At 40.8% G+C, this 17949-nt stretch overlaps 2 protein-coding genes across 2 annotated transcripts in view; one reads left to right on the forward strand and one right to left on the reverse strand.

Moving 5' to 3' along the window:
* The window catches only part of CEP41 (centrosomal protein 41), a 90651-nt gene extending 75818 nt beyond the window's left edge, over positions 1 to 14833 (reverse strand). The window contains exon 1 of the mRNA XM_027573202.2: positions 14778 to 14833. The gene's annotated coding sequence lies outside the window, so the exon portion shown is untranslated. The remainder of the gene's footprint in view (positions 1 to 14777) is intronic.
* Positions 8245 to 9422, forward strand: LOC113911035 (glyceraldehyde-3-phosphate dehydrogenase-like). The gene has a single exon (XM_035723184.1). The coding sequence runs from the start codon at positions 8315 to 8317 to the stop codon at positions 9314 to 9316; it is 1002 nt and encodes a 333-aa protein (XP_035579077.1). The 5' UTR covers positions 8245 to 8314; the 3' UTR covers positions 9317 to 9422.
* Positions 14834 to 17949: the final 3116 nt, after the last annotated feature.

A 17949-nucleotide genomic window follows, 5' to 3' on the forward strand; every position in this document is an offset into this window, starting at 1 on the left:
CCACATAATGGAATACTATTCAGCAATAAAAGGAATAAATTATTGATACACACACCAACATGGATGGATCTCAGAATCATTACGTTGAATGAAAAAAGTCTTCCAAAACAGTACATATTGCACAATTCCATTTATATAAAATTCTAGACAAGTTTATATAAAAATTGTAGGATATTTCTAGAAAATTTCTGTCAATCTCGTGTCAGAAATTGGGTCAGTGATTGCCTGGATGGGGGTTGGTAGGTAGGAGGTGGTAGAAGGGAAAGAAATGTATTATAAAGGGGCAGGAGGAAATTTTCTGGATAATGGTGATGATTTTGGGGGTATATATGTATGTTAAAATTCATGAAATTATATGCTTTAAATACTTGTGGTTTGTTGACATCAGTTGCATTTCAATAAAACTTAAAAACTCACCACCACCACCATCGCCCCCCCCCCCAAATAAAAAAGGAAATAGGAGGGAGGGCTGAGGCAAGCTTTGAAAGAGGGACGCAGTCTCTGGCAGCCCTCCGTCCCTGGCCCACCACTTGCCTAGTTCTCGTTCTTAGATTTCCTAGTGCCCTGATCTGCCCTCATTTACCTTAACTTTTATTTCCTATTGCTGTATCAGCAGTTTATGGGGTTGGAACGTGGAGAGGGTATTTCTTTTCTTTAAGCCCCTGTTATGTGCCTTGTTTGCCTTCTGTCATTTCTAAAGCTAAGACCATTTCCAGAGCAAGTTTTTGTTTTCTCTCCACATCATGCATATAGTCACTAACGCCATAGGCTGAGGCCTTTCCACGGCCTCTCTACTAAACCAAAAGTTTAGTGGTAGCAAGAATTGGCAGCCTGTTTGCTTTTTTAGTGTCCTTGAGTTTTCAGCCTTGAAATTCCATACTTGAATTTCAGAAGCATGAAGACAGTCTCACCTCTGAAGATGGCCCAGGCCCCTATATCCAGGGCTTTGGGCCCCATCTCTTGGGGGGGGGGGGTGGCAGAAGACCTCTTATGGTACATATTCAATTTTCTTTTATTTTTCCAGGCATCACTTTAACCAATTCCACAGCCTCCAGCTGCTTCATCTTGAGAGCAGAGAGTGCTACACTAATAGCAGGCAGCCCTCCCAGTGCAATTTATGGCTTCACAGCTCTGAAAATTACAGTCATTTACAGTCTTCTCCATTAGTGCCCTGACCCCATCCAGTTATGTCTGCATGTTTTTGGTTCCTGATGCCTAAAGCTTCTTGTTGCTTTACTACCTGATCTCTCCAAGCTGAAAAATTTCCTTTTCCATTTCCAGGGGACCTTCTGATCTATAGACCTGCTCAACATGAAGACCACGGGTCACCTTTGTTTGTTTTCTGTTATTGGGTTCACTAATTCTTCTGTTACAAACCTGTAGTTTTCTAGAGTTAGTTCTCTGATAGAGATTATCAGTGAATTTGGATTCTTCCCAAAGTTCTATTACTTAAACTAATTCTGTCTACCTCTCTTCTACAAGTTGGGTCATTTTGCTTCAGATCTCTCCCACCATCAGTCTAACACTAATGTCAGACCCCGATATGGCTTTGTGTGGTTCCCCTTCAGTGAGTCTTAACTATTTATCCTCCTGCTGAGGCTGGCCCTGAGGTTTAAAGGAGCCCTGCCTCCTAGCAAGCTGATCTCAGCAGCCATTAAAAGGCGAGTCAGGGATGCTTTAGTAGGGATGTTCTGAAACTTCAGTGTGCATTGCTATCACTTTGAGGGTCTGTTGAAACACAGATTGCTGGGCCCCATCCCCAGAGTTGCTGATTTAGAGATACCAAGCATTTGCATTTTACCAAATCCCAACTGATGCTGATACTGCTGGTCAGGGGACTACACTCTGAAAACTACTGCTTTAGTCCCTTCTTGCAATTGCCCAGAATCCTCCTTTTTATCTATCTATCTATCTATCTATCTATCTATCATCTATTTAAATTTTCTTAGTTAACATACAGTGCAGTATTGGTTTCTGGAGTAGAATTCAGTGATTCATCACTTACATACAGCACCCAGTGCTCATCACAACAAGTGCCCTCTTTAATGCCATCACCCATCTAGCCCATCCCCCATCCCTCTCTTCCATCAACCCTCAGTTTGTTCTCTGTTAAGAGTCTCTCCTTTTTTTATTTTCCCCCTTCCCAAATGTCCTTCTGCTTTCTGTCTTAAATTCCACATGAGTGAGAGCATGTGGTATTTGTCTTTCTCTGACTTATTTTACTTAGCACAATACATTCTGAATCCATCCATGTAGTTGCAATTGGCAAGATTTCATTTTTTTGATGGCTAAGTAATATTCCTGTGTGTGTATGTATGTGTGTATCACATCTTCTTTATCCATTCATCAGTTGATGGACACTTGGAGACCTACTTGATATGATATCCACCTGTCCCTGTTCATCTTTCCTTTGTTATTGGCTACTGTTTTTAGCTCCACACCTGTCCTTTGTGCTCATCCCCGGACTTGGTTCTCCCAGTTGTCTTACTCCAAGTCCTTTGACCTGTCTTGGTGGCTCTTCCTGCTCCAGGTCATCCAGATAGGATCCCTTCTCTAGTCTAGCCTCTCAGGGTTCCAAATTCAATACCAAAACCCTTAGCCACCTTGCAGGCAGTGTCTAGACCAACTTTTAGCAAGTCCTAACCCCAATACCTCATGGCTATATTTGCCCAAACTACTTCCCCTCAATCATTGCCTTGCCTTAAAACTAGTCAATTTCATGCTAATAACTGGACTTCCCTGTCTTAAATCTCCCATTTCAAGTCAATATCATGGGCAACAATAAGGAGGCTCCCTGAATTTATTTTTACTATTATTTTTCTATTAATGGCTCTCCAAGTGCACATTTTGATAGTACCCTCTGGGACAAAGACTAGGAGACAGGCAAGTGTATCCCAGTTTCTGTTTCTAACAAATTTCTCTCATCCCCTCTATTAAATCTCTTGTGTGTCTGATCACCTATCCTAACCTAGAAACAACTAAAATACCTTCCTTCTTCCTATTTTCCTGTATTAAAGCAGTTAAATCTATATTTGTCCTTTTAAGTACATTTCTTTCATGTAGTCTAGTCTGGTTTCTAAGATTTCAACCATCCTAAGTAGTGTCTTTTTTTTTTTTTTTCCTTTCTTCCTTAAGCCCCTGTTATTTTTCTACTTGCCATTTCTAAGCTAAGACTGTCTCCAGGGCAACGGTCCTCTGCTCACTAGCAGGTCCTCAGCTCCTGCCCCCCTTTGTGAAGGCCCCTTCACTGTTTATGTGCAAATTGGATTTCCAGAACCTAATGCTCCAGGTGCAGGCTGATTGTGTTTCTTTTTCTTTTTCTTTTCTTTTTTTCTTTTGCCTTTGGATTTGTAATTACTTAATTTCTTCATTCACCTCAGACCAAGAATCTATATTTCCAATTTAATTCTTCCATTTGACTCCACCCCTTCTTGTTTCCTGTCCTTTAAAATCCACCATGCTAGTCAAGACTAATTGATTAAATTTCCAAAGGGCCCCCACCCAGGAGAAAGCGGAACAGTGGTGTCCTTGGTTAAGTTGTAGATGTCCAGCTGATTGCCATGAGTTGGTCTTTCCCTGTCTTTTTTTTTTAATTGAGATATAATTGACATATAAGATTGTATAAGTTTAAGGTGTACAACATGTAAGTCTGATATATATTGCAATATGATTACTGCAGTAGTGTTAACTAATCCCTCTGTCTTTTAATAAAGTCCTCCTGGGGGTAATTTTCATTTCATCCCAGAATGCATGAAAGGAAGGACCCATCTTGTTGCTTCACTGGTTCCCAGTTTCTCAGAATGATGTGATCTGTGATAAAGTTTTTGTCTGCCTTGTGATGATGGGGAAGGGGGGAAAAAAAAAGACCAGGTGCCAGCTAAGGGTCCTTTTCTAGGGAAGGAATGTCATTTCTATTTTGTTGTTTCTTACTTTTCTGGTGTAAAAATGTCTTTATTTTTATGACCCTCTGTTGCTCTCCCATATTTCATTAAACCTGTGAATTCAAAACCTCTGGGCTCCATCTCTCTCCTCCACCAATTCTGAAGCTGAAAGCTGGCTCACTAGAGCTCACTGTTTGGAGATGAACTTCCCCTGACCCCAGAAATGAATCTGCTTCTCCAAGAACACTAGATTCCTACTCCTACCAAGAGACACTAATCCAGACCCTGAGCCAGGGCAGGATCCCATACTTTCCACATGAGATGTTACCCAAGAATGCAGCTGCTCTTGGGGCTTGCATGAACAGTCCCGACCCTCAGTCCCTAATGCTATACTCCCATCAGTTCCGCCAACCCCTCCAGATGCTAGCCTCAAAATCCCAAATTTTTGAATTCTGAATCCTTGCCTGGTTTCTTCTTCTGGAAAGTGGACACTGTAAAAAACCCCCCAAGAACATCCCTTACCCAGCCCTTATTCCTTAAAGAAGTACTTCAAATGTTCCACTGAAGCATTCCTAACAGCAGAAATGATTGAATTCACGTGATGGGGAGAATGGGAGGCAGCCCGAAGGGGTTATTAGAAGCAAAAAATTTTTATTTTAAGAATTCGTGCAACTTTTTTGCATTCTACTTCATAATGCATTTGAATTTGTATTAATATGAAAGTGTTTAAAATTATTTACCATCAAGCAAATGTGGCCTGACACTTCAGAAGTGCAGTTTCTTTATCCTGGGGCTTGAATCCTGGTGGTGCATAGAAGCCAACCCACAAGGGTTTCAGCCATCCCCGTGCCCCAGCCATCCCCATGCCCCACCCTCAGGTTGACTCAGAAATCCTTTGCTCATTCCTAGTCAACTTCCTATGTCATTTGCTTCAAGTACCCCTTTCTACAAATGACTCTCTGTTTTGGGGAAAAAAAGTATTCCCCTTGGATGGCATCTTCCTTAGTTTCTCTCCGGTCCATCTCCGAGAATGCTGCTATGTCGGTATCTTAGCTTAGGCTCCTGTAACAAATACCAGAGGCTTAAACAGCAGACACTTACTTCTCCTGGTTCTGGAGGCTGGGAAGTCCAAGATCAAGGTGGGGAGACTCAGTGTCTGGTGAGGACCCACTTCTTGGCTTATAGATGGTCGCTTCTCACTGTACCTTACATGGTAGAGAGCTCCAGTCTCTTCCTCTTCTTCTTCTTCTTTTTTTTTTTTTAAAGATTTTATTTATTTATTTGAGAGAATGAAAGAGAGAGAGCACATGAGAGGGGGAGGGTCAGAGGGAGAAGCAGACTCCCTGCTGAGCAGGGAGCCCGATGCGGGACTCGATCCTGGAACTCCAGGATCATGACCTGAGCCGAAGGCAGTCGCTTAACCAACTGTGCCACCCAGGCGCCCCTTCTTTTTTTAAAGATTTATTTCTTAGAGAGAGCATGAGTGGGAGGGGCAGAGGCAGAGAGAGAGAGAATCTCAAGCAGACTCTGCACTGAGCCTGGAGCATGACGTGGGGTTCCATTTCACCACTCTGAGATCACCACCTGAGCAGAAACCAAGAGTCAGATGCTTAACTGCGCCACCCAGGCACCTCAAATCTCTTCCTCTTATGAGGAAACAAATCCCATCATGGTGGATGGCTCCACTTCATGACATCATCTAAACCTAATTACCTCCCAAAGGCCCCACCTTCTAATATCATCACATTGGGGGTTAAGGTTTCAACATACGAATTTTAGGTAGGCTCATTCAGTTCATACCAGCGGGCCAAGGAATGCCTTCTCCTCCTGTACACTGTGCTGTGTTAGGAGAGCACCGAAGAATATTGCCTTGGGCTCAGTTACTCTAAAGATTAAAAAAAAAAACAAAAACAAAATACCCCCCCAATTCTAAAAGCAGTACATTGTAGTAGTGATCCTCTGCTTTTGCCTGTGAAGCTGACTTTATTCAGATATCAGATCCTCTTTTTTTTTTTTCTTTCTTCTTTTTTCTCCTTTTGAGAACTAATCTTCAGTGTGGGGCTGAGCTGAGACCACCCTACCCTTGTTCAACTCCATGCGTGGTCCCGTGACCCAGGCTTGGCTGTCATAGTCCCAGTTCTCAGGCAAGGACGTGTGTCCCATGCTGGGTCATTAAGAGTTGGCCCAGGACTTTTCCTGGTGTGTCTTTTCCTCTGGATTTGCTAAGCTAGTAGTCTACTTTGTCCTCATCACTGGGGGAGAGGCAGTCTGAAAATGAAGCCAACACAGAGGAAAAAAGGGCCAATAGTTGGGGAAAGCCTCATTCTCAATAAATTGATTGGAGTACCTGGATTCAGCTCTGTCTGAATCTACCCCAGACTATACAGGCACATAAACCGATAAATTCCTTCTTTTCTTAAATTAGATTGAGTTGGGTTTCTATTACTGGCAATCACAAAAATCCTGACTAATATAGAAGTCTCTTCATTACAAAATAAAACATTATAGAAATATGTAACTAAGTGAAATAGAAAGTGAAAGTCTTTTGTGGTCTCATCTATTCTTAAGAATTTATTCTTAAGAATTTAATGTACATTTTTCCAGACATTTTCTAAACTTAAATATAATTTTTATATCACTTTAAAAGTCAACTTTATTGAAGTATACTTTACATACAATAATATTCAGTAAGTTTAAGTGTATATTGTATCCAGCCATTTCATCACCATCACAACAAAGACAGAACATTTCCAACATCCCAAAAAGTTTTCTGGGCCACCTCTGCAATTAATTCCCTCCCCTGACCCCCTGGTATCTGGCCACCGCTGATTTGCTTTCTATCTGTAGATGCTATTGTTTCACCGTTTTTGGAATTTTATATAAATGGAATCATATGGGTTGTAGTCTTTTGTATTTGGCTTCTTTCACTTAGCATAATTGTTTTAAGAAACATCTACACTGTTGCATATATAATATTTCATTCCTTTTTATTGCTGAGTATTATTCTGTTGAATGGGTATTCCATAATTTATCTCTTTACAAGTTGAAGGGCATTTCTGGATTTGACTGTTACAAATAAAACTGCTCTGAACATTCAACAAGACTGTGTGTGAACATTTCCATTTCTCTTGGGTAGGTACCCAGTAGCTGAGTAATTGAATCATGTATTAAGTATATGCTTAACATTACACGAAACAGCCTGTTTTCCAAAGGGGTTGCATAATTTTGCATTCTCACCAGCAATGTATGAGAGTTTCAGTAGTTCCATATCCTTGTCAATACTTGGTATTTTCAGTCTTTTAAATTTTAGTCACTTTGCTGGGCCTGACGTAGTATTTCATTGTGATTTCAGTTTGCATTTCCCTGGTGATGAATGATGTTAGGCATCATTGTGCTTATTTGCTATTCATATACCTTCTTTGGTGAAGTGTCTGTTGAAATATTTTGCTTTTTTTTAAACTGGGTTGTTTTCTTATCGAATTGTGGGAATCTTTAGGTATGTTGGATACAAATCCTTTCTAAGTTATAGGTATTGTAAATACTTTGTGGCTTTTTGTTTTCATCATAGTGTCTTTTGAGAAGTTTTAATTTTTTAAGACGATTTATTTATTTGGGGGGGGAGAGAAAGAGCATGAGTGGGAGGGGGAGAGGGGGAGGGAGAGGGAGAGAGAATCTCAAGCAGACTCACCACTGAGTGGGGTACCTGACACAGGGCTCCATCTCACAACCCTGAGATCATGACCTGAGCTGAAACCAGGAGTCAGATGCTTAACCAACTGCACCACCCAGGTACCCCAAGAAGTTTACAATTTTGGTAAAGTCTAATTTATCATTTTTTGTCATATTTTATATTTTTATGTCATATTTTATGTCCATTTTTATATTAGTTAAGAATATTTTGCTTGACCAAAGCCCACTAAGAGTTTTTTCTTATGTTTTCTTCTAGGATTATCATAGTTCTTATAATATTTAGATCTGTGGTCCATTTTGAATATGTTTTTGTTATGGTCTGTGATTCATTTTGCATTAAATTTATGATGTGAAGACCCAGATTTTTTTTCTCATGTGTGTGTGTGTGTTTGTGTTTTGCATGTGGATATTCAATAGACCTCTGTTTTATTCCAGTACTATTTTCTGAAAAGATTATCCTTTCATTACTGAATTGCCTGGGAACTTTGTTGCAAATCAAATGATCATATATATGTGGGTCTATTTCTAAACTCTGTATTCTGTTACATTACTGTACATGTCTATTTTTACACCTGTATCACCTTGTCTTGATGAATATAGCTTTAGAGTAAGTCTTGAAATAAGATAGTGTAAGTGCTCTAACTTTGTACTTTTTTAAAAATTGTTTCGGGGCTCTCTGCTCCTCCCCGTTCGACAGACAGCCGCGAATTCTGGTGCAGTGCCAGCCGCGTCCCTGAGACACGATGGTGAAGGTCGGAGTGAACGGATTTGGCCGTATTGGGCGCCTGGTCACCAGGGCTGCTTTTAACTCTGGCAAAGTGGATATTGTCGCCATCAATGATCACTTCATTGACCTCAACTACATGGTCTACATGTTCCAGTATGATTCCACCCATGGCAAATTCCACGGTACAGTCAAGGCTGAGAACGGGAAGCTTGTCATCAATGGAAAGTCCATCTCCATCTTCCAGGAGCGAGATCCCGCCAACATCAAGTGGGGTGATGCTGGTGCTGAGTATGTTGTGGAGTCCACTGGGGTCTTCACCACCATGGAGAAGGCTGGGGCCCACTTGAAGGGCGGGGCCAAGAGGGTCATCATCTCTGCTCCCTCTGCCGACGCCCCCATGTTCGTGATGGGTGTGAACCACGAGAAGTATGACAACTCCCTCAAGATTGTCAGCAATGCCTCCTGCACCACCAACTGCTTGGCTCCTCTGGCCAAGGTCATCCATGACAACTTCGGCATCGTGGAGGGACTCATGACCACCGTCCATGCCATCACTGCCACCCAGAAGACCGTGGACGGTCCCTCTGGGAAGCTGTGGTGCGACGGCCGAGGGGCTGCCCAGAACATCATCCCTGCTTCCACTGGTGCTGCCAAGGCTGTGGGCAAGGTCATCCCTGAGCTGAACGGGAAGTTCACTGGCATGGCCTTCCGTGTCCCCACCCCCAATGTGTCTGTGGTGGATCTGACCTGCCGCCTGGAGAAAGCTGCCAAATATGACGACATCAAGAAGGTGGTGAAGCAGGCGTCAGAGGGCCCCCTCAAGGGCATCCTGGGGTACACTGAGGACCAGGTCGTCTCCTGCGACTTCAACAGTGACACCCACTCCTCCACCTTCGATGCCGGGGCTGGCATTGCTCTCAACGACCACTTTGTCAAGCTCATTTCCTGGTATGACAATGAGTTCGGCTACAGCAACCGGGTGGTGGACCTTATGGTCCACATGGCCTCCAAGGAGTAAGAGCCCCCTGGACTACCAGCCCCAGCGAGAGCAAGAGGAAGAGAGAGGCCCTCAGCTGCTGGGGAGTCCCTGCCCCAACTTATCCGCAAAACACTGAGAATCTCCCGACCTCCACTGTTTCCATCCCAGACCCCCTGAAGAAGGGGAGGGGCTTGGGGAGCCCTACCTTGTCATGTACCATCAATAAAGTATACTGTACCCCCCAAAAAAAAAGAAAAGAAAAAAATTGTTTCGGGGCGCCTGGGTGGCTCAGCCATTAAGCGTCTGCCTTCAGCTCAGGTCATGATCCCAGGTCCTGGGATGGAGCTTCCCTGCTCAGCGGGAAGCCTGTTTCTCCCTCTCCCACTCCCCTGCTTGTGTTCCCTCTCTCGCTGTCTCTCTCTCTGTCAAATAAATAAATAAAAGCTTTAAAAAAATACAAAATCAAAATTGTTTCAGCTATCCTAGGTTGTTTGCATTGCCACATAAACTTTAGTATGTGTGTTGCCAAAGTGAGTGCTCCACATAAGTGTTAGAATCAGCTTATTTTTTATAAAAAAAATCTGATTAGATCTGATTAGATTTTTATTGTGATTGCGTCTGATCTATAGATCAATTGAGGGACAATTGATACTTTAACAATATTGAGTCTTCTAATCCATGAACATCATATAACTCTTTACTTATTTAGATCTTCCTTAATTTTTCTCAGTAAGGATTTCAGTATATAGATCTCATAATATTTTAGTTAATTTCTCCCCAAGTACTTCATGATTTTAGGATGTTACTGTAAATGGTATTGTTTAAAAATTCTGTTTCTGATTGTTCATTGCTAGGAAATATACTTACAACCTTGTATTCTACACTCTTAATAAACTCACTTTTTGGTTCTGGTAGCTTTTTAATAGTTTCTTTAGTATTCTCAATATATACAATCATGTTGTATATAAATCGAGGCAGTTTTACTTACTCCTTTTCAATATGTGTGATTTTATTTCCTTTTTCTTGCATTATTTCACTGGCTAGGGCCTCCAGTACAATGCTAAACAGAAATGTGAAGAGTAGACATCCTTGTTCCCTATATTAGTAGGAAAGGCATTAAAAATTATGTTAAAGATAGGTCTTTCTCTTTGGGGGTTGAGGAAGTTCCCTTCCATTCCTAGTTTGCTAAGAATTTTTATCAAGAATGGGGTTTGAGTTTTGTCAAATGCTTTCTGCATCTATTGAGATGGTTTTTCTTTTTTAGTCTGTTATGGTGAATTCTGCTGATTGTTTTTTGAATATTAAAACAAGTTTACATTCTTGGGATAAACCCCAGTTAGTCATGATGTGTTATTCATTTTATATACTGTTAGATTCAATTTGCCAAAGATTTGTTAGGGATTTCTGCATCTATGTTCGTAAGGATATTGGTATTTAGTTTTCTTGTAATGCCTTCATCTGGTTTTGGCAACAGAATAATGCTGGCCTCATAAAATGAATTGGGAATGTCCCTGGCTCTTTTATTTCTAGAATACTTCGTGTAAAATTGGGATTATTCTTCCTCAAATATTTGGTAGCATTCACCAGTGAAGTCACCTAGGCTTGGAGTTTTCTTTGTGGGAAGGTTTTTAACCGTGAGTCCAATTTATTTGGTAGATATAAGGATATTCAGTTGATCTCTTTCTCCCAGAATGATCTCTGGTAGTTTATATTTTTCATGGAATTTGTCTGTTTCATTGAAGTTGTTGGATTTATCAGCATGAAGTTGTTGGACTTATCAGCATAAAGTTGTCTATAATGTTTCCTTTTCATCCTTCTAATGTCTGAGGATCTGTATTCGGTCCTCTTATTCCTGATATTGGTAAGTTTTGTCTTCTTTTTCTTTTCCTTGATTAGTCTGGCTAGAGTTTTATTTTGTTGATCTTTTCAAAGAGTCAGCTTTTATTTTCATTGATTTTCTCTATTATTTTTCTGTTTTCTATGTCATTGTTTGCTTTTTATTATTTCCTTTTTTCTATTTACTTTGGTTTACTTTGCTCTTCTTTTTATAATTTTTTAAGACAGAAGATGAGATTTTTGATTTGAGACATTTCTCCTTGTTGAATATAATCATTCATTGCTATAAATTTCCTTCTTAGCACAGCTTTAGCTGTATCCCACACATTTTGATATGTTGTGTTTTTATTTCCATTCAGTCCAAATATTTAAAAATTTCTCTTGTGATTTATTGTTTGACCCATGGATTATTTAGAAGTCTAGGGTTTAATTTCCAAATATCTAAGGATTTCCATATATTTTTCTGTTACTGATTTATAATTTATTTCCATTGTGGTTAGAGAACTATATGTCATATGAATTCAATCCTTTTAAATTTATTGAGACCTGTTTTATGATCTAGAATATGATCTATCTTGGTGACTATTTCATGTTCAGTTGAAAAAACTATGTGTTCTACTTTGGTTGGATGGAGTTTTCTTTAAATGGCACTTAGTTCAAATTGATTGATAGTGTTGTTCAAGTGTTCTATAGTCTCATTTTCTGTCTGTTTCCTCTATAAATTAATGAGAGAGGAAAATGAAAATTCCAAGTTATAATTGTGGATTTATCTATTTCTCTAAGTTCCACTAGTTTTTGCTTCAGTTATTTTGAAGCTCTATTACCATATATACACACACACACTTAGATTTTTTTTCATGAATTGATCCCTTTTTCATTATTGTAAAATTCTTCTTAATCTATGGTAATATTCCTTATTCCAAAGTATTTTATATCTATCTATCAATCAAATTAGCTACTTCACATTTTTAAATGAATATTTTCTTGGTATACATCTTTTCTTTTTCTTTTTTAAAAACAACTCATTTGCCTATTTAAAATATACAATTCAGTGGTTTTTTGCTTATTCGCAGAATTGTGTAATTGTCACCACTATCAATTTTAGAATATATTCACCACCTCCCAAAAAGACTCTATACCTGTTGGCTATCATTCCTACTTCCCCTCTTCTGCCTAGCCATAGGCAATCATTAATCTAACTTTCTGTCTCTATAGATTTGCCTATTTTGGACGTTATGTGGAAGTGGAATCATACAACATGTGGTCTTTTGTGTTTGGCATTGTTCACTTAACACAATATTTCCAAGCTTCATCCATGTTGTATCAAGTATCTGTACTTCAATCCGTTTTATTGCCACATAATATTCCATTGTATCATATACCACATTTTATTTATCCATCAATCAGTCAATGGACATTTGAGTTACTTGTATGAACTCAGTGGATTTGCATTGAAGGCATAATGTTTTAGGACAGACATGGTGGGAATGGGGATAGAGTAGGTTACCAATGGGCAGTAACCCTTTCTACAATTATAAAACTTCTGTGTTCCATCCCTCTCCCCATCCCCCTTTCTCTCCCTCTCTCTGTTTTTGAGAAAGGATCCAGCCAAAGGGATGAGTAAGTCATGGATCTGAATTTTTTCATGCCCCAATCTCTCCAACTTAGTACCATGCTGCATTCCCCTCTGTGGAGACAACAGAAGAGAAGGTCTCTGAAATACCGGCCTAAATTCAACGAAACATTTTCAAATAAATAATTTCATTCAACTGAAGAATTTCCCGTAGATGAAAGAGCATGGTATGGCATCCAGGACTCTCACACCAGGCTGTCTTTTAGCTACTGCCAAAAACAAGGGAATGTTTCATTTGGAAGTTTTCCTTGTTCTTATTTTAAGGTAAAGCTTTACTCTGACTTTCAGGCTGTGGGGTTTCTAATATTATCTCAAAGTGAAATGTGGAAACCGTTGATCCTACAAGGTAGTCAACAAGGGCCAGCACAGTACTATCTGGTCGACTCTGTCCAGGGACATCAGAGTTTGATTTCTGCTCTACCTTTAGTGGTGAAGCCTCCTGCTTTCTATACAGCTAGTATCAACACAGTGAAGAGAAAGAAATTAACTTGCAGGCATGGAAAAATGAGACTCTCCAGGCGTGCTCTGAGTGGAGCTAGATTCCCACAGAGCACAACAGAGCCCTGCCCAGTGGCCCATGTGATAAGCCATAGGCTGCAATTTTTCATGATGGGGAAGGAAGGAGGAAGAAAGAAAAGCTTGTGCATTCTTTTAACTGCAGTGGCTGATAAGGGATTTAAAAAAGATTTTTCAGATCTGGGTTTCACAATTCATCCTTGCATTTACTGGCTTGTTCAGATGCTCCTGGCTCCTTATCAGGACTATAGCAATAGCTTGCAAATCAGTGCCTCTTCTTTCAGGATCGCGTTTTCCTCCAGTTCTTCTCTTGAGAATGAAAGACGTCAGTCCCTACCCCACCCTCCCTTAAGTCCTGTCTGCTGATTAGATGGAAGTGGAAAGTAAGAACTCAAAGTACCCTTCCAGCTACCCCACACATGCCCACTTGTCTCCTCACTTGCATTTAGGGGCCAGGCAAGGAACAACTCAGGGAATTGAAGGGGTAGAGGGCTGTATGGAGCCCTTCCTAAAGGCATTCCAGATTTAAATTTACAACAAAGAAAGCAATAAACAAATCTCCCTGTGGACCAAATTTGTCCCTGAGCTGCCAATTTGTCACGTCTGTATCTTTCCAGGCATTTCTAATACATACATAAATATATCAATATTGTAAATATATAGATATTTAGATATACGATACACAGATGTTTTTATATAAGTAGGATTGTGATAGACATATTGTTTTGAACCTTGCTTTTTCATGTTTACCAGAAGCTTTAGGTGTTAGACAGACTTACAGGTAGCATCTTATAGATGCACATTTAGCTTAATTCCAGTTAAAAATATTTTTTTCCAAATAATGCGTCATTGTTCATCCTTGAACACATGTCAAGGAGTATACACATAGGATAAATCTGGCAAAGTGGAATTGCTGGGTCAGTTTTGATAGCTGTTGCCAAAATGCCCTCCAAAAAAAGTTGCATCTATTTAATTCCACCACAGTGTTCCCCTGTTTAATGTTTAACTTTTTCTTCTGTATGTGTCTCATTAGTTATTCCCATCAGAATAGCTGCCCTCATTTCACTAGTCCAGAGTGAACTACCCACAGAAAGTTTCTTTACTCTGTTTATTGAAGAACGGGAGGAACATAAATATGTTTTGCCTACGTATAAAGTTAATGGCCTGTGGTAAAGAATGTAGACTTTTAAGCAGCCTTCCATGTCGTTTGGCTTAGGAAAACACTGGGTTAGTGTGCTAGACACCTGGCATGGGTTTGGAGGAAAGAGGTGGGCCTTACTGGGCAGTGCCTGCCAAGCTGGACGACGGCCGCTGCTGCCTAGCCCTTCCTTCTTGCTCAGGGCACACATCACCAAGTCTGTGCCCAGCTGTCTCTCCTCTGCTAAGGAGGGACTGGAGCCTGGGGGATGGGAATGTGCTTTTCCCTCATGGAGTTGCCATTATCCTAGTTGGATGTCCAGGTGGGGTTGGAACCTCCTTTGAGTACAGGGCCACACCGTCATAAGCTTCACTCACCTTTCTCCCTCCTGCATACTCTCATGTCAACTTGGTGAGAGTCTCGTGTTGTCCAGTGGTTAAGGCCCCATGCCTGTACCCATGGCAACAGAATGCTTGGAAGAGCGAGGAAACTTCCAAGTATTAGAGATTTGGAGAAACAGAACCTTCAGTAGTAAAAGATTTGCTGACAAATGTTTCTGTAGAAGTTAGGTGGTGTTGCTCCAGTTCTAGTGACCTTCCTCAGTCATGTGATCTCTGGGTCCCTATTCCCTGGCAGATACTTTCCCCTTCCACCTCGGGAACGCCCTTGGACTTTTGTTCACAGCTGTATTATTCATTCATCACTTGGCTTGTGATCAGCTTATGTGCTTATCTGTACCACTGGATTGGGAGCTATTGAAGATCCTAACAGTGACAACAACAGTAATAGCAGTAGCAATAATATAGTACTTCCTATGTACCAGGCACTCCTCGAAGTGCTTTACAAATATTAACTCATTTAGACCTCAGGCATCCCACACAATATTTTGGTATCCTCATCTCCAGCAACTTTTTTTTTTTGAGAGGGGTGGATGTGGAGAGGAGAGGGAGAGATCATTTTTTTTAAAATAATTTTATTTATTTATTTATTTTTTTTTAAAGCATGCAACTCTTTTTTTAAAAGATTATTTATTTATTTATTTGACACACACACACACACACACACACACACAGAGCACAAGCTGGGGGAGCAGCAGGCAGGCAGAGGGAGAGGGAGAAGCAGGCTCCCGCTGAGCAAGGAGCCCGATGCGGGGCTCGATCCCAAGACGCTGGATCATGACCTGAGCCGAAGGCAGCAGCCGCTTAACTGACTGAGCCACCCAGGTGCCCCTTATTTATTTATTTTTGAGAGAGAGAGAGAGAGAATTTTAAGCAGGCTTCACGCCCAGCGTGGAGCCTGATGAGGGGCTTGATCTCACAACCCTGAGATCATGACCTGAGCAGAAATCAAGATGCTTAACCGACTGAGCCATCCAGGCACCCCTCCAGCAACTTCTTGAGCATTCTGATGGTGACTCTTTTGATTTAGATCTCTCCTCCCCACTTATCCAGAAGGGGTTTTGAAAAATGTACTTATTATTGGTTTACAATACAAAAATATTCATAAATACATATAATAACAGATTATGCAGAATTGCAGCAGGATTTTTTTTTTTTATTTCACCTGACATCAAGGGTATTTATTTGGCCTTCTATACCATTAGTTTAGATTAGAACAGTCTGTTTCCATCCAGGAGTGTAGAATAGTTGTGTGTTTTCCCTTTTAAAAATAAACTCTGTAAGGATTAATACTTTTTAAAAAGTAGGAGCTTGAAATCATGACCCTGAGCTCAAGACCTGAGCTGAGATCACGAGTCAGATGCTTAACTGAATGAGCCACCCAGGCGCCCCAGTTCCACAAACTTTTGGATGAGTAAACACAAGTAGACATATCTGGGTTCAAATCCTGGCTCCACAACTTACCAGCTCAGCAACCTTGGGTAAGCTCCTTCATCTTTCAAAGCCTCAGTTTTCTCATTGGTAAAATGAGGAGGGATAATAGTTCTTTTTATATGTTAGAATTAAATAACATGACATATATAAGGAGTTTAGCACAGCCTGGTACATAGTGATCAGCAAATGTGTGCTTTATTCATTCTTATTATAAAATGCTGGGCTGGCACAAGGGAGTCAGAAATGAACAAGATGCTGTCCCTGTCCTCAAGGAGCTCAGTGATGTGGTGGCAGAAACAAGACAGATATGCTAGTGTCATCACAATACAGTGTGATACCAGTCAGAATGGCTAAATTAACAAGTCAGGAAATGACAGATGTTGGTGAGGATGCGGAGAAAGGGGAACCCTCCTACACTGTTGGTGGGAGTGCAAGCTGGTGCAGCCACTCTGGAAAACAGTACAGAGGTTCCTCAAAAAGTTGAAAATAGAGCTACCCAATGACCCAGCAATTGCACTACTGGGTATTTACCCCAAAGATACAAATGTAGTGATCTGAAGGGGCACATGCACCCCAATGTTTATAGCAGCAATGTCCACAATAGGCAAACCATGGAAAGAGCCTAGATGTCCATCAACAGATGATGAATGGATAAAGAAGATGTGTGTCAATCAGAGAAAGACATGTATCATATGACCTCACTGATATGAGGAATTCTTAATCTCAGGAAACAAACAGTGTTGCTGGAGTGGTGGGGGGTGGGAGGGATTGGGTGGCTGGGGTGATAGACATTGGGGAGGGTATGTGCTATGGTGAGCGCTGTGAATTGTGCAAGACTGATGAATCACGGATCTGGACTTCTGAAACAAATAATGCAATACATGTTAAGAAAAAAAAAAGAAGATAGCAGGAGGGGAAGAATGAAGGGGAGTAAGTCGGAGGGGGAGAGGAACCATTAGAGAGGATGGACTCTGAAAAACAAACTGAGGGTTCTAGAGGGGAGGGGGTGGGGGGATGGGTTAGCCTGGTGATGGGTATTAAAGAGGGCACATTCTGCGTGGAGCACTGGGTGTTATGCACAAACAATGAATCATGGAACACTACATCAAGAACTAATGATGTAATGTATGGTGGTTAACATAACAATAAAAAATTATTAAAAAATGCGTGTGTGTGTATACACACACACACATATACATACAATGGAATATTATGCAGCCATCAAAAAATATCTTGCCATTTGCAACAACGTGAATGGACCTAGAGGGTATTATGCTAAGCGAAATAAGTCAATCAGAAAGACAATTATCACATGATCTCACTGATATGTGGAACTTGAGAAACAAGGCAGAGGATCATAGGGGAAGAAAGGAAAAAAATGAAACAAGATGAAACCAGAGAGGGAGACAAACCATAAGAGACTCTTAATCTCAGGAAACAAACTGAGGGTTGCTGGAGCGGAGGAAGGTAGGAGGGATGGGGTGGCTGGGTGATGGGCATTGGGGAGGGTATGCGCTATGGTGAGCGCTGTGCACTGTGTAAGACTGATGAATCACAGGCCTGTACCCCTGAAACAATTCGTTATATGTTAATATAAATAAACTAAAAAAATACAGTGTGATAAGTGCAACTGTTGAAGTGTGTGCAAGGGACACAGATATCACAAAGAGAAAGTGATTGGTCTGTGGGAAGATTTCAGGAAAGGCTTGCAAGAGGA

This window comes from Zalophus californianus, chromosome 12, assembly GCF_009762305.2.
Source record: "Zalophus californianus isolate mZalCal1 chromosome 12, mZalCal1.pri.v2, whole genome shotgun sequence".
Lineage (NCBI taxonomy): Eukaryota > Metazoa > Chordata > Mammalia > Carnivora > Otariidae > Zalophus > Zalophus californianus.

Coding starts and splice junctions, on each gene's coding strand:
- LOC113911035 (XM_035723184.1), top strand. CDS start 8,315: ATGGTGAAGGTCGGAGTGAACGGATTTGGCCGTATTGGGCGCCTGGTC.